The sequence below is a fragment of the Pseudoliparis swirei genome, chromosome 22 (assembly GCF_029220125.1).
Source record: "Pseudoliparis swirei isolate HS2019 ecotype Mariana Trench chromosome 22, NWPU_hadal_v1, whole genome shotgun sequence".
NCBI classification, from domain to species: Eukaryota; Metazoa; Chordata; class Actinopteri; order Perciformes; family Liparidae; genus Pseudoliparis; species Pseudoliparis swirei.
This window is the reverse complement of record NC_079409.1, coordinates 6,258,436-6,275,511: the sequence shown is the minus strand read 5'-3', so window position 1 is coordinate 6,275,511 and position 17,076 is coordinate 6,258,436. Positions and strand designations below refer to the sequence as shown.

The following is a 17,076-nucleotide window of genomic DNA, read 5'->3' as shown; positions in this document are numbered from 1 at the left end:
GAGCAACGACTTAGTCAGAGTGGCTGGATGGAGGAAGATCAAGCAGGCCATTCATGTATTTAAACAGTGACAGTCGTGGTTATATAATCTTCTCCCATGTACAATCTACTGATTCACCCCCCCCCCTCCTTTTTTGAAAGGAGACTAAATATGTTGTATTAAATGTCTAAAAAGATTAAAGAATCATTTGTATGTATATAGATGGAATATAATCTGGTAATGAGTGAATGTAAGCAAATATACTTTAATACCTGTGAGTGAAATAGAGATTTGTTCAGCAAAACGATAATTCAGTGTATTGTTACATTCCACCATGAAGGTATAGTTATTGCTGTGAGCAGGTTGCATGTTGTTCAGGGTGGTGGTGCAGTCTTTCTTTGTTAAGTTTCCTCTCAGTTCTCCATTATTTGTAGTTGTTTGTGGATAACGGCTGTTAAAAATAATCTTCTGATCATTTATCCATATTGCTCTACACGTGTCATCTAAGTTTGATTCGTGTGAAGCTGGCACATCGAAGGAGCAGGGGATGGTCACACTGGATCCAGTGAGAACCTCTATTGTCTGCGGCATAAATGCCTCAAACAGGGAATCTGAAACACAAGAAACACATCTTGAATAAACACAAGTCAATAATACTTGACGGTCATTATGATTGTTTACTGCTTGGTTGCCTTGTTAAAACCTTACCATTATAATATTCTTTGAATAATCCAAAATAATGACGGTAAAGATTCTGCTTTGTTCCTAGATTCATTCATTTTTTTCTTGATTTTTAGATGAAATAAATTGACCATCAAGTGCTTTACAACCAAAAATAACCAATTCTAATTATAATAAACCAATAAAATTGTTGACGTTTAATATTCTCGGTTTGTTTAATCGACTAATTATTTCAGACCTGATTTAAACTAAGTCAAGAAAGCAATAAGCGATGAGATCATTTCAATTAAAATATATTTAATTAAATGTGTGAGGATGAATGAACTCACATGAAATGTTAGCTGTCGTGCTAGCAGCTGACCCTGGGCGGCCATCTTGTTTGTCGTATGTGGCCGTACAGGAGATGGTCTTTCCCGGATGCTTGCGAGAGACATTGAAGGTCACAACAGAGGTCATGACTTTCGTGTGGTCCTGATTCTCCTGCAGTGTCTCCACACTGAGACCCAGATCGTTGGTCCACGTCAGCGTTGGCGGATGAGACGGACAGGGAGCTGGAGCAGAGCACGTCAAACTCACTGAGGTTCCCTCCTCCACCTCCACCACTGACGGAGTCAGAGTCGGTCTGGGAGGAGCAGCTGGTGAGAAGGTGCATTTGAACCAGTCACTAAACTATCATTTCTCCATTTTGTTCACTATTTGTCAAATGCAATGAATTTAAAACAAGGTCAGAGCAGTTCTACGAGGGACATGAATGAGTGAACGTAAACAGATTTTAATACCTGTGACTGGAATAGAGATTTTTTGCAGAGAAAAACTATAATTCGGTGTATTGTCACATTCCAACCTGAAATGATATGTGTTGCTGCCAACAGGTTGCATGTTGTTCAGGGTGGTGGTGCAGTTTTTCTTTGTCAAGTTTCCTCTCAGTTCTCCATTATTTGTAGTTGATTGTGGATAACGGCTGTTAAAAACAACCTGCACATCTTGTACCCATTTTGCTTTACATGTGCTATCTAATTTTAATTCATATTCAGTTTCAACATCAAAGGAGCAGGGGATGGTCACACAGGATCCATTGAGAACCTCTATCGACTGCGGCAGAAATGCCTCAAACGTTCCACACGAGGAACCTGAAACACAAGAAACACATCTTGAATAAACACAAGTCAATAATACTTTACAGTCATTATGATGTTATACTGTTTGGTTGCTTTGCTAAAATATTACCACGATACTGTTCTTTGAATAATCCAAAATAATGTCTGTAAAATGTCTGCTTTGTTTCCACCGTGTTTATTTTTCTTGATTTTGAGATTTAATCAATTCTCCTGCCATCAGATTAAAGTATTTACTTTTGAAGCTCACTCCGTTTTTCATTAGCTTCAGCATGTGCTACATACTGTTGTACTGTGGTGGGAATACCGGACTCACTTTGTGCAGTTATAGTTTTTAATATTTTTTAAGAATATGACTGGACTTCAGCTCACCTTGCAGCAGAGAACCAATGAGAAGGAGAGTCAGAGCTGCAGCCATCTTTGTGTGTGAGGAGAGGCAGAAACTCTGGAGATCACACGCGAAACAATTCACATGTTTAGTGCATTTTATTCATAATTAGCTTTTTATAGATTGTCAGTGTAGTGAGTATTAATGTGGACATTATTAAATGCAATAATTGCAGATGTTGCAGATGAAGACAAATTTCGCTGAATCTATATTTCTTTCTTTTTTATCTTTAATGTGAAGTTGAAGAAGCCTGGATCTGTTTCTAAGCCGCTGAAACTCAAATGAATCCCAATAAAATACAATTATTGTAGGTGTGTCAACATCTCAAACAATTGAACAACTATATTAAAATTATTAATTGAAAAACATTTCTTGCAAATTTGCCAGGCTTTTCTAAAACTTAATGATGGAGATATTTAACACAAGTGTAATACTGGTTTAGTGTGAGAGAAAAACTTATAATTTAAAATTGTTTGTCTCATTTCATAATATTCAGTTTGTCAAGACTAGAAAATGGAGAAACAGGAAGATAATTGCTAAAAGCTAAACCGACAATCATAGTTTCTTTAAATGTATTTACAGTTATTGTTTAAATATTGAAAATATATTCAACAGTAAAAATGTCCCAAACCACAATCAAATCATTTCTTAAAGGTTTCAATATTTTTAATGGAAGTTTTTTCCACCGTTCAAATGTCTTTTTCTTTCTTTTTCATTTATCTAAAGTCTAGTGACTTAATTTTTACATATTTAGTATTTAACTAAATCAGTTTTAATGATTTGTTATGTGTCCTATAAGTTATGATAACTCACATGTTCTTCATGTCCTTCGAGCCAATAGGTGTGGAGAGAAGTGAAGTTCCTTAAAAGTTGTGCTGCTTTTTACTAATAGTGTGTGTATTACTTGAAAAAGAGGAAGTCACTAAAGGGTGCGACAATGAAACGTATTTATTTATCAGATATTATTCTAATCCAGACAGTCCCACATGTGTCCCTCACAAGTCTTTATTGTCAAAGTTATTTACACAGAGTTAAAAAAAGACCATCTATGGACACCCTTCCCCCATATGGGGGGACAGTGGCATAACTAGGGGATCAATATTACTTAATTTTGAGCAGATATCAAAATGTGCAATATTATTGAAAGGTTTAAACATCATTTCAAAGAGATAATCATCCTAAAATTGCCTTTTTTGTTGTTGGTGAAACTGAAACTTTGTCATTTGTGTGCCATCTTCATTTACCCTCTCACCATATAGACTGCTATGTACACCTCTGAACAAAAGATCACATGTATGGCCTTTATTGTAACACCAACAGGATTCAAATAGCCCTTATGGTTGCAGATATTACCCCTAAAGAGGCCTACACTTTCTACTGAAACCCCAATAATCAGACATGTTAGTCATTTGAAATCTACAGAATGATCAATAAATCTGGAGTGAGAAGGCGATGACAAATACTCAATTCACTTCCCTGTGATAATTAACATAATCAGGAAATAAGAAGTGAAACATTTTATTCTCTCTCCACTGTTTGACCTCTTGAACAATCTCTTATACAACTCCAATAAGAGCAAACTATAGTAATACACCATCGGATCTGGGAGGTCATATTCTGCACACGTCATTATCTTCGGTCCTGAGCGGACCCCAAATTATTGCTGCGCCTTTTTTAAGGCAATATTGAATGAGGAGAAGAATCATGTGGCGGTAGAGTATAAACTGTGTCTCTCAGACCACAAACGGAGCGTATAGCTGACACCTGAAGCCGGTCGTTGGATCAAAATGTTGTTTGTAAGCGATAATCATAATAGTCGTGAAGAACGAAGCCGATAAAAGAATGTTCCGCGTATGTTTGAGTTGTCAAAAGCTCTACACAGGACCCCACACAGACTAGTCGGATTTAAATGAATTCCACTTTTACAGGGTGAAGTTAGATTGTGAGTTGACTCGTAGTGGATGATAGAGGGAAGCGTCTGCACCTATACACACATTTTACAACATGACTTGTTTTCCTCCAATCAGATTCTTCGAGGACTTCAGCAACTCTTCAATATTTGCCCGGAGCTCCTTGGCCTTCTCCGCGTTCTGTCCTTTCTCCACCACCTGGAGCCCCTTCAGCACCGACTGCAGGGCATCGGCATTATTCACAGAGTCCATCTGGTCTCTGTCGGCCCGGATCTCCTCCACCCAGTCCAGGTACGCCTGAAGTAATCCGAGGTCATCCACAAAGTTTGCAATAATTCGGAGTCCCGGCCGTCGTTGCTCCAGCTCCCTCAGCCTCCTCCTCCCCACCTCGCCGATGTCATTCCCGACAATGCTGATGGAGGAGAAAATAGGTCAGAGCTCCTTCTTAATTGAGGCATCACCTCACACTAGATGGCAGTATCTCCACACATTATGACATCCAGAACACCGAGTCTTACGTCAGCGTCTTCAGAGAGGTGTTTCTGCTGAGGCAGTGGACGATGTTTTCTGTTCCTCGCTCTGTGATGCCGGTGATGTCCAGATAGAGTTCCTCCACAGTGGTGTTGTGCTCCAGTGCATTCCACAGCTCCAAAACCCCCTCCGGACCCAGGTTGTTGCCACACATGCTGTACACACAGTAAAAGACATACACTACCTTTCAAAAGTTTGGGATCACTTAGAAATGACTTTATTTTTCAAAGAAAAGCACTTTTTTTCAATAAAGATTACATTAAATTAATCAGAAATACACACTATACATTGTTAATGTGGTAAATAACTATTCTAGGTGGAAACGTCTGGTTTCTAATGAAATATCTCCAGAGGTGTATAGAGGCCCATTTCCATCAACTATCACTCCAGTGTTCTAATGGTACATTGTGTTTGCTAATCGCCTTAGAAGACTAATGTCTGATTAGAAAACCCTTGTGCAATTATGTTAGCACAGCTGAAAACAGTTATGCTGGTGATATAAGCTATACAACTGGCCTTCCTTTGAGCTTGAAGTTTGTAGAACAAAATTAATACTTCAAATATTAATCATTATTTCTAACCTTGTCAATGTCTTGACTATATTTTATATTCATTTGATAAATAAAAGTGTGATTTTTCATGGAAGACACGAAATTGTCTGGGTGATCCCAAACTTTTGAACGGTAGTGTATGTAGTATTGTTATATTACATTTAGCTAACGCTATTATCCAAAGTGACTAAGAACCATACACATTAGAAACACCGAGAGGGGAATTCAGGGTTAAGTATCTTGTTAAGTCTCTTCAGGGTTAAGTATCTTGCTCAAGGACACATCGACTAGGGTGGGGAATGAACCGCCAACGCCCTGATTGAAAGACAGACCTGCTAACCACTGACCCACCACTGTCTAAGGACTCGTAGCCAGGGCTTGGAGCCAGAAGGATCAGCGTATCTGCAGGTCCGGATAGTTCTTAACAAGCTTTCAGTCCCCTCAAACCAAAGGTCTTGAATTGCATCTCCGGAACATCAGTGACAACTCTTTTTTTAATTTTGTACCCTTAATAAATAATTGTAGGCCTCGTTGTCATTCTTTTCTCTGGACTGGAAAACATCGACTAAATTGCCTTCGGCTGTAAGACTTACAAGAGTTTCTTGATATGGCACTCCTTTGATTTCAGGATCATTGACTCTAAAATAGCTGCTTGCTTATCCAGGCAGTTGTATCTCAAACTGAAAGAGAAGAGGGAAAAAAAGGTCAACACAGCGAGTACGCAGACACAGGAAGACGATACAAACTCCACACCGAAAGGCAGACAATTCAAACCCAGACTTCTCAAATTCAATTTGTATTTCTCCTCTATTTGACAGATTGATAACGGTCAAGTCAGTTACTCACTAGAGGGATTCACATCGGTGGAGGATTGGCCCCAGTCGGTTTAGTCCTCTGTTTCCGATGTTGGAGTAGCCTAAGTTGAGCTCCTGCAGCGCGTGGGGCGAGAACTGCAGCACGTAGTGCATCGCCGCACAGTCCACGACACTCAGCTTCATCTTAAACAGGTTGAGACTCTTAATCTCTGACGCTGCCATGCCGGTGGTCTCCTCCGTGTGGAACTCCATCAGGCAGTGGAGGAGATTCAGGGCCGCCCGGTTCTTGAGCGTTCTGCTCTTAAACTGGTCTTGGAACCACAAACCCAGCCGGGCGGGGAGGCCACCCGCTCCATCCACGGGGCACATCACAAGGCCATCCAACTGACCCGCCAGCCGAGCTCGCAGCATTCCCATGAAGAAGCGCGTGAACATCTGGAGGCTCTCCAGCTTGTCCGTGCTGAGGTCTGTGTTTTGCAGGGGTGCAGCTGTGGAGGAGGTGGAGGTATCCCAAAGCACCAGAAGTCCAGAGCTTGGATGATGTCCTCCTGGCTGAAGAGATTGATCGCGCAGTAGAGCGCAGCCAGGTGTTCTTGAACGGTCAAGTGGAAGAAAGAAAACATCTCCACTGTCTCCTCTCTGAGAGGCTGGAGGATGTGACAGAGAAAGGTGCTCTGAAGATCCGCAGGTGTGACGCCGAAGCTCTCCAAATCTGCTCTGCTGAACATGATCTTTTTCTGGAGAAGGTTTTCATAAGCCAGTCTCCCCAGGTTGGTCAGTTGCTGCTTTGCCAGTGAGAGGACCTCAGATCTCGGGGTGCCTCTCTCTGCACTCCCCCTCAGCGCATGGTGCTTGACTGCCGTGAACAGGTAGCAGAAATAAACCTCGCTGACAGTTCTGGGCGGGTTTAGCTCCAGAGACTTTGAGTCCCCCACATCTGGATGTCCTGGAGAGAAGAACTCAGCCATGGCGGTGCAGATGATGTAGCAATAAAGAGGGATGAAGGACAGCACGAACAGGTTGTCATTGTTCACGATGTAAGTGTAGACTTTTCAGCAACTTCCCTGTCTTTGTAGAACTTGGTGGTGTATTCCTTCACCTGGTCCTCCTCGAAGCCCAGCACCACACAACATCTCTGGAAGAAACGCTTGGGAGCTTGAGTGGACGGTCTCGTCGTGAGAATGACCGAAGCCTCCGGGAGAAGACTTCCCTTGATCAAAGCCACCATCAGCTCTGACACTGGCACCTGCGAACCGACGTCGATGTTTTTGTCGGGACCGCTCCAGTCCAAGGGGAATTTGAACTCGTCCAATCCATCTAAGATGAAGAGCAGGGAGCTCGGTGACGCGAAAAGATCCGGCAGAGCCGCCTTCAGGTACCGGAAGCGTTCCCCGAGCAGCTCCAATAAGCTCAGTGGCGCTTCAATCAGATTGAGCTCTCTGAAGCGCAGGTCAAACATGCAGGTGAACTCACGCATGTTCTTCCCAATCGCCCACTCGTAGACCAGTCTCTGCACCGCCACGCTCTTTCCAATGCCAGCGATACCCTTCACTTTAACCCGCTTGGGGGGCCGCCTTGATGTTCCTTGGGGTGCCAGTAGATGGCACGGACGGATACGCTGGCAAGCCTGGTGGACGTAGATGCGAGCTCGTCGGCTCGCCAGGTCAAAGTACTCGTGTTGGCTGCTGTCGACGAAGTCGTCGTCCTCCGTCACAAACAGGTCCGTGTAGCGGATCTCGATGTGAGAAGCCGAGTTTGAAGCCACGCCCTCGCCCTCTGAGTAGCACTTCAACTGCTCTGTGCGTTTCAGAAGGGTTGTTTTATGGGCGGAAATGGGAACTGCAGGTGAAGGACAGGAAAGAGGAAATATGTTGTCACCAAACTTCAATGACTCGAACAGTTTTTCTGTGTGATAAATATTTGTACTCGTCTCCTTCAGTTCGCCGACGATGATGATGACGCACCTCGGATGTTGGCCAGCTTTACACTCCGGCTGGGTTTCAGTTCTTCTTGAGCTGCACAATGAAGATTATTTCACTTGAATGTATTTTCAAACATGTTAAGTCATGTATTTATTTATTTTACCACAAGAAGGAAAATGCATCAGAAGTCTATAGTTTTCCATACCGTTAACCTCAGGAGTCAGGGTGAATCCTCTGCTCTTTCCTTTGAACAGTTTAGCGATGGGGCTTTTAGATTTCTTCTCTGTGGATATCACAGGATTCATATGGTGAATAATGCATTTGATATTAATGATTCTACAAAAGTCATAATACAAAGTGAAAAGGATTAATCCTCTGGGCACTGCGTATGTTTATCCATCCACAGTTGTTGAGATATTTAAGTCTGGACCAGACTGGAAACACATGACATCTTTACCATTTACACTCCTCCATTGCCAAAGGCAAAAAGAAAATAACTTGGCAAGACATCCCAGTTGATTGTACCCTGTTAATAATCTTCTCACACCTCTGGCACACATGCAGTAAAAACTTGATTTTGTCCCAGTCTGACATTTTTGGATGGCAAAAGCATTGCAAACAATATTATTCACCATTACTTTCACTTCACACGCACATTTTCTTCTCACAGTCACCAGCAGAATATGAAAGCCTCCTCCTCACCTTCCGCTCTCACAGGTGCAGGCGCTGGCTTCCTGTCGCGCTCGTCCCCGCAGTGTCTCTCAACCCACACCTGCAGATCTCTGCCGTAATAATCCTGCACCTCCCTCAGCACCTGCAGAAACCCCCGGCTGCCCTCCTCTGTGGCACACACCATCTCCAGAGCCTGGGCCACGCCGTTGGAAGGTGACCTCTCCAGCAGAGAAAGGTAGTGGGCCGAGGACAGCACCTCTGCGTCACGCAACCACCGCAGTAAGGGTGCCGGGTGGTCAATAGTCCACTTCAGCAGCAAGTCCCTCTGGGACCGGACCAATTGCTGAGCTGAGGTCATGGCTTAAGCAAATACTGTTGGAAGAAAACAGATGCACGACAAGATGTCAAGCTAATGAGTTACACTCTCTATTCTAACCATGAACAGTACAGGAAAGGAATTATTGGCTCACCTTTAGAGAGTGATGTTGTTGTTATGTGCAGGTGTCACTTTCCCCTCTCATGTAGTTTTTGCCATTGCAGTCGCGAGTGTTTGCAGGAGAGCTTGTGTGCTGCGTCTTAAGGTGCAGGGATGCGGAGTGCAACCACTCGCTGTAAGCAGCGACGCCACCTTTTCAAAGAGTCCAGAGTGCAAAGTCATCACGTCTTTTTCCCCCGGGCCTGTGATTCACTTTTGTTTGATCTCGCAGAAAAGCGCCAATCCCCTCAAGTGACTTTGAAGTACAGCACACGAGGTGAAGAGAAGTATCAAACCGCATGACACACTGTGACTTCAACATCTGAAATGAGAAATCACACTTGCTAAAACAGTCTTATATTTGGATTTTTTTATATATGAACAAACTAAACTGACTCTTGCAAAAAGTTTCACCTTTGCCTCCATTCTCTTACATAACTGCACTGACCTATCTACATTGAAGGATATGTATTGCCACCTATAGAGCTGTAAATCTGTGAATCATTAACAGTGGATCATTAACCAGTGAATCATTAATCAGTTGTATTCAACTTTCAATGGAACTTTTGTGACTACCACTGTTATGGCACTGGAGGCTTTGGTCAGGGTGGTCGGCGTGGACGGAGGATCAGAAATGAACACGTGTGTTTGTTGGAGACTTTGAGGAAATGGCCGGCAGCAGCATGCGAGTGACTCATATGATGTCACTGTCACATACTTGCTGAGGTCTTTCTTTCCAAACAGTTCCCACTTCCACCACTTGCATGAGCATGTGGACCTTATTGGAAAACTACCATTGCAGATTTTAAAAGCCATCATTTTAAAATTAATTCATACATTATAAGAATACGGGCATTTAATTCTATTTTTAAATGATTTCTTTTATTGCACTATTGTTTATTGTCCCGTACCAATCACCGAGCCACACATTCCTTGTGTGTGTAACGTGCATGGCAATGAAGCCGTTTCTGATAATGAATGGACAGCATGGATAGCGTAGAAGATATTAAGGATTTTGTGAGAGTTTAAGAGGTGATTGTCGATTTCAGGAGGAAAAAAACAGACTTTCAGCCCCTGGTCATCAGTGGAGACAATGTGGAGAGAGCCTCCAACTTCCGATTCCTGGGCGTACACCTCGAAGAACACCTTACCTGGAGCACCAACACCTCAGCCACCATCAAGAAGGCACACCAGAGACTGTACTTCCTGAGAGTCCTCAGGAAAAATCACCTCACACAGGAGCTGCTAGTGTCATTCTATCGGTGCTCTATTGAGAGCATCCTGACATACTGCATCTGTGTGTGGTTCTGGAGCTGCACGGCTGCAGAGAGGAAGGCGCTCCAGAGGGTCGTGAACACCGCTCAGAAAATAATCGGATGCCCCCTCCCCGCCCTGACTGAACTCTACAACACCCGCTGCCTGAAGAAAGCCCATAGCATCCTGAAAGATCCCTCCCACCCAGGACACTGCCACTTTCAACTCATGCGCTCAGGCAGACGATACAGAGCGATGAACACAAAAACAAATAGACTGAAGGACAGTTTTTATCCGAGAGCAATAATTGTGCTCAACAGGCCCTGAACCTCTCTGCATCTGTCAAAATAATGTGCAATACACCATGTGCAATACAGAACAAATGTGCAATATTGAAAAAGTGCAAACAATTACAACATATGCCCACTCAGGAAAAATGTGCCCTTGTGCCCAAATGTACACTTGGAATTTTACTACAACTGTTCGCACATATTTTAAATGCCGAGTCACTTTAAATAAGGTTGTCTTTTTTCTATTCTTCGTATACCATGTATACAATACTGACATGCCTCTTACTCACTTATGTTATAATTCTGTACATATTTTGTTTTTTATTCTTATTTTTTATTTGTACTCCTATTTTTTTTACATTGAAGTGCACCTAGGGGACTGCTACTCAATTTCGTTGTTCTTTGAACGTGTTCTCTGTAACAATGACAATAAAGAAAGTCTAAGTCTAAGTCTAAGTCTAAGGTGAGCGGAGGCATGGAAGTGAAGTCATCGTACCAGCAGCACAATAAAACACTCCCAACTTCCCCCTCTTTGCTCCCTCGTTCATCTTGTCCTCTGTCTGTGCTGCCAGAGCAGGGTTGCAGTCATGCATGTGCACACTTTCTTTCGAGTGTGTCCCCTATTGTTTGGTGAGTAGTTTAATCATTCATCCTTTCTTTCCTTTTTTGAATAATCTTCAGATTTCTGGAAACATTTATATGAATTATTTAGTCGCGTTAACCTTAATAAAGGTTAGCTCTGTTATGACCACATTATGAATGTAGGAGATGGATAAATTGTGTCTGGGAATGTCTCCTGCAGAATATACTGAAGTGAATGATTACATTATATTCACAGATCTGTTAGAATCTTTTTTAAATCTTTTTTTTATAATTTATTTTATAATTTAGCACTCTGAAGTTGATGACAACGGGATAAAACACATGCAAATGTTTCCTGAAATAATCACGGACATTTAGATTTTAAAGTATTTACTACGATGTCGATTTTCCAGAGCCAGAAGTGCAGTTACCCTCTTCCCTTTTCTAAATATAAATGTGTGTTGCGAAATTCCTCTGGGTCATGATATGCATTTGCAGACAGTGCAGGAAATTACAACATAAGCTCATGTTAGCTCGAACGTATTCTTTGTGATGACCTTTCTCGAAGATATCGAGGAAATAATTCAGTTATCCCCGTGAGAGTTGTGTAGCTTCAAACACACACAGGTTGTAATCGGCCGGAAGTTGTCTTTGGGGTCACGGTGGTCGAGCTACAACTGAAAGAGCCATCGAGCCCATCATAAGGCATGAACATCACGATGATGAGGCACAATGATACGTCTGGATGGCTTGATAACAAACCTGCATGTCTCTAGATCCTGTGTGTTGATCCTCATCATTTTCTATCACAGCAGTGAGTCTGTGGAGGAGGGTGCGGGCGGACTCTCCTGTGCCCTCAGTCCCTGACCACGTCCAAGCGCTGGTGGGCTCCTGTGTGGTGATTCCCTGCTCTTTCACACCTCTGGCTCCCCTCAGGGGGAGGAAGGAGAAGCTGGAGGTCCGGCTGCGGTTCATAGACGGAGGCCGATTCTTCTCTCTCCGCAGCACCGCTTTTAACAGCGGAGACAGAAATCAAGTGAGCTTGAATTTCCTGGGCCGGACGTCCCTCTTCGGGCGAACCCCAGAGGGAGACTGCTCAGTAAAGATAGAGAGGGTCAGACAGGAGGACTCACGAGCGTATGAGATCGCTCTGAAGAGAGGCGATGACTTGCTGTGGGGGAGGCCGAGGAGCTTCCTTCTGGGTGTTCTGGGTGAGTCCGAACAACCACATAGTGCATGTGGACCCAGGCTATAGAATTTGGAAAACGTATAAATGCAAAGCGTGAATATTTTCATGCAAACACACATTGGAGGGTCTCCGACACGTGACTAATTGCATACAAAATCCCCAAATGTTCTTGTCAATCATTTTGTATTGCACATTGAGTGCAGAAGTGTGTGTCGGTGGATATTTCTTCCCTTTGGTTCGGCTGCATGCTGGCAAAAAAATATATATAATACAAATTTGTATAGGGAATAAACAAGTTATTTTTACATTTTTATGAAAATAGTCAACAATAACAAAAGGATTGTGGAATCATCCACCTTAAATAAATCACTTTTAATACACAAGTACATTTGGGCTGATTGATTTATAGTTCCTATATATCTACATACTTGTGAACATCTGGGACCAATAATCCACAACAATGGCCTTTTATATGAGATGTTGCACAGTTATGTTGTAGATATTGTTATTTATCTTTAATAAAATACAAATCAAAAGAAAAAAAACACAATAATGACGGAGATTGTCCTCACTGTCAGACACCCCCGAGGCTCCCGTCATCAGCGGCGTGCTGTCGGCCACAGAGGGTCAGCAGGTCAGCCTGAACTGCTCCGTCCGCTACCACTGCCCCTCCAGACCTCCGGCCCTGCAGTGGATCTGGGAGAGAGGAGCCCAGCTGAACAGCACCGAGCCTGGGGAGGTCCACACACTCCACCCGGAGCCCCACAGGCCGATGTTACTGGCCCCTCTGTCCTTCACCGTGTCTCACCTGGTGAAACCCAGGCTCAGATGTCAGGTCAGCTACCCGGGAGCAAAGGCAGTGGCCGTTTCCAGAGATCTGCATGTGACGTGTAAGCATTGCTTCAACAATCTTTGTGTTTCTGTGCTCCGTTTTCACTGTTTTTCTTCTTCTTCTCTGTAGTTTCCCCAAAAGATGTCGTGGTTCAGGTCCAGACCTTGATAGTGCATGAGGGGGGCGGCGCCTTGTTGGTCTGCTCCTGTAAAGCTGACCCCCCGGTGACCGAGTACCGCTGGTCTTACAGTCAACACGGCCGCACGGTGCACCTCCACCAGCGCACGCACATGGTCCGGGTGTTCAACGTGACGCGGGACTTGAGGGTCCGCTGCACAGCACGGAACGTGATCGGTCGCGGGGACTCTCGGCCCACTGCGCTCAACATACAATGTAATCCTTCCTTCTTTCGGGCCCACTTCCAATGGCCGGCACGCATGCATTTAGTCTATTTGACTTTCACCTCTAACTGGTCGGGTGTGGTCAGAGAAACAGTGATGTCACGGTGTACGGGCCACACCCTGGAGCACACTTTGAATTCACTGCAACAATCTGAGAAGATAAGAGGATTTTTCAGCTGAGGATTTTTGACGGTGTTCTTCTTCTTTTCCTGGTTTCCTTTTCAACTGCAATGAGAGCCCGAACATAAATGGAGAGGGGCTTCAAAGGTCAACCTTCAACATTTTGGGAAATACAGTTTTTAGCTTTCTTTCTGAGATTTCTAAATAAGAAAATCGATACGTGTCGGTACGGTAAATATGAAGATACCACGAACAGGACAGCTTAACTTGCAAGCCGAGAGTCCAGAAGGTTACCCGTCCAGGCCAAGACATTCTCATGTATACAGCCTCAAGATTAGCAAATTGTTGTTTTGACAATTTCCATTTTGTACAGAATAAACAAACACAATATTCAGTTTTTCAATTCAATTCAGTTTATTTGTATAGCCCAATTTCACAAATTACTAATTTGTCTCGGAGTGCTTTACAATCTGTACACATAGACATCCCTGTCCCAAAACCTCACATCGGATCAGGAAAAACTCCCAAATAACCCTTCAGGGGGAAAAAAAGGGAAGAACCCTTCAATATAACATGTTAATATGTGAGCTGTATAGGTGCTTTTAGGCATTCTTTTTTACTTTGGACTCTTTCTCTCATACAGATAAACCAGCCATCCTCCGGCTCTCTTCCGCCTGTGTCGTGGAGGATCTGGAGGTGCTGTGCCGCTGTTCAGTCGACTCCAACCCCAAACCAGCGGTCTCCTGGAGCGTGAACGGGACCGTTTCGCCTCGCGGCTTCAACGTGTCAGAGACATCTGAGCCCGACGCGCTAACGGCCACTCTGAGAGGCCGCATGGAGGGACCGCAGACTGTGGTCTGCTTTGCCTTCAACACACTGGGAAACGACTCCCTGATGTTGCTGCAGGGAGGAGAAGGTGTGTTCAAAGTCCAGTTTGTTTTTTTCACGAGAAAGAGAGAGAGCCGCTCTGCCTCTTGTGTACTCACTCTGATGTGGGGATGGTGCGGAAACATCTGCGCAGGATGCCTGCAGCTTGGAAGCTCAAGTAGAAGAGAATTCGCTGAGGAGACAACTTTATGTTGTTGTACCTTTATTGTTCTTCGAGTACAACTTTTCAGTTGCCGCAGTCCATCTTATATTCCTACACATTGCAATGCTTAGTTAGTTACATTAAAAAAAAGCTTTTAAAAGTGAATCCATTACTGCTTGAATGGCAATATCTGAAAAGGCATAACATAATTGATGTGATTTCACACGTGGAGAGATTATATGTGAATTCTATTGTGTTTCACATATTGTGATTCATCGCTGCTCTTTTTCTCCATGAATAGAGATGGTACCGTTGTTGTGGTTGGTGATACCTGCTGTGTCCATGTGCCTGGTCGTATTCCTCCTCTCTCTTCTTTTCTACTGCTGCCGCAAGAGAGCTGGAAAGTATGTGGTACAAAAAGAAAATAAATCAACCCTTTAGATGTTCACTATTTGTCACACTTGCTTCAATGTACTTGTTGTGCTCCTCTCAGGCATGGCCTGCGTAGAGGTCCAGCCGTGTTCCCTGAAGGAATGGGAATTTATCAGGACCAGACGCCGCTCTACATTAACTGCACAGAAGTGACTCATATCTACACCAACGGCAGCTACCAACTCGTATACCAGAACTGCACACCTCTGTTTGTCCGCACTAAGCAGGTTGGTTATGTCCGTGTCAACAGAGGACATTGCATAAACATAAATCGCTAAATATCCTGTAATTCCCAAAATTCGGGATTAGCAACATCTGTCCATTTTTTTCAGATCCGTCCAATGGGCAGAAGAGGTGGGGAACGAAGAAGAGGAGGAGAGGACGGAGGAATAGACAGACGAGCGGGTTTCGGAGTCAGAGGCACAACGGCGGTACAGAGTACTGCTCTGGCCGATGCAGACACGGCAATCTACGTGGAAATCCTCTGAGCTCACCGTGGAGAAGACTCATGATTCACCTGCTACATTAAACTCACATTTCAACTTCAGATTCATTATCACACTGATGGTAAAACATAAGTTATGTAACTTTCAGTTATTGCAAATCTGGCACACCCATTGTGTGATCTTTGTAATATCTAGTGGTGGTCTATCCCTCTCGTAATCTCCATATCGAACAATGTATGTCTCTTTGACTGTTTGCCTTTAATTTTCCTTTAAAAAAATAGATGGATAAAAGAGGTTATAAAAGTTGTATAATTTTTTTTAGTTTTTTCTTCTTGTGGCTATTCTTCAATGTACATAAGCACTCTGGTTTGATTTGGTCGTACCAGCCTGCCGCTCCAGTTGCATTGTAACAGCAGCTGCAGCATGTCTAGCACAAAGTGATCCTCAGACAGGATTTTAAAGTTCCTCTGGAGGGAGAACTTTTTTACATATATCATCAAATAACTCAATTATTTACATATATATTTATTTATATATTTATTAGATTAGATGAGAGATTCCTTTATTAGTTCCACAGTGGGGAAATTGCATGATCACAGCAGTGGGTAACCATTAGAACATTAATAAAAGATAAAAATAAAACACAAAACTAAATACTAAAATACTAAATACAGAGAGGAAACAAAATATATACAGGACTGTCTCAGAAAATTAGAATATTGTGATGAAGTTCTTTATTTTCTGTAATGCAATTAAAAAAACAAAAATGTCATGCATTCAAGATTCAAGATTCAAGATTCAAGATGTTTTATTTGTCACATACACACACAGGGTGTGCAGTGAAATGAAAGTGGCAATGCTCAGCAGGAATGTGCAAGGGCAACAAGTACACACTATTTACAAATAAAAAACAACACAATATTTACAGTAAGTGTGTGTGTGTGTGTGTGTGTGTGTGTGTGTGTGTGTGTGTGTGTGTGTGCCTAAGAGGGGCAGTTGAGTGGGTCTATGTGGGGGTCCTGGTGAGGTCGGAGTTCACAATCCTGATGGCCTGAGGAAAGAAACTCCGTCTCAGTCTCTCTGTTCTTGCAGCGTGACTCACGGAGGCGCCTGCCTGACCGCAGCAGCTGAAACAGTCTGTTGTTGGGGTGGTGAGGATCCTTCATGATCCTGCCGGCTCTGGTTCTGCACCTCCTGGTGTACAAGTCCTGCAGGGTGGGAGTGTAGTTCAATAGTGCGCTCAGCCGAACGCACTACTCTCTGCAGAGCCTTCCTGTCCTGAGCGGAGCAGTTGCCAAACCAGGCTGTGATGCTTCCTGTCAGGACGCCTCTACAGCTCCAGAGTAGAAGGACTGAAGGATCCTCTGGGAAACTTTAAATTTCCTCAGCTGCCTGAGGTGGTAGAGGCGCTGCCTTGCCTTTCTCACCAGAGTGTCTGTGTTTGTTGACCATGTCAGATCC

The 17,076-nt window shown here is 43.5% G+C and overlaps 1 protein-coding gene and 1 pseudogene across 1 annotated transcript; one reads left to right on the top strand and one right to left on the bottom strand.

Moving 5' to 3' along the window:
* Window positions 1–3,088: 3,088 nt before the first annotated feature.
* Window positions 3,089–9,556, bottom strand: LOC130213103 (NLR family CARD domain-containing protein 3-like; annotated as a pseudogene).
* A 1,614-nt stretch (window positions 9,557–11,170) lies between these two features.
* On the top strand, window positions 11,171–16,252 carry LOC130213227 (sialic acid-binding Ig-like lectin 5). Its single transcript, XM_056444702.1, has 8 exons — window positions 11,171–11,213; window positions 11,978–12,376; window positions 12,933–13,244; window positions 13,316–13,579; window positions 14,351–14,623; window positions 15,039–15,141; window positions 15,231–15,396; window positions 15,502–16,252. Exons 1-8 carry the CDS (start codon window positions 11,171–11,173, stop codon window positions 15,655–15,657), a joined length of 1,716 nt encoding a protein of 571 aa, XP_056300677.1. The 3' UTR covers window positions 15,658–16,252.
* Window positions 16,253–17,076: the final 824 nt, after the last annotated feature.

What these genes read in the sequence shown, in the direction of transcription:
- LOC130213227 (XM_056444702.1), top strand. Translation starts at nt 11,171, where the DNA reads ATGCATGTGCACACTTTCTTTCGAGTGTGTCCCCTATTGTTTG. An exon ending in CAGAGATCTGCATGTGACGT is followed by an intron (nt 13,245 to 13,315) that starts GTAAGCATTGCT and finishes TCTTCTCTGTAG; the next exon opens with TTTCCCCAAAAGATGTCGTG. An exon ending in TGTTTGTCCGCACTAAGCAG is followed by an intron (nt 15,397 to 15,501) that starts GTTGGTTATGTC and finishes CATTTTTTTCAG; the next exon opens with ATCCGTCCAATGGGCAGAAG.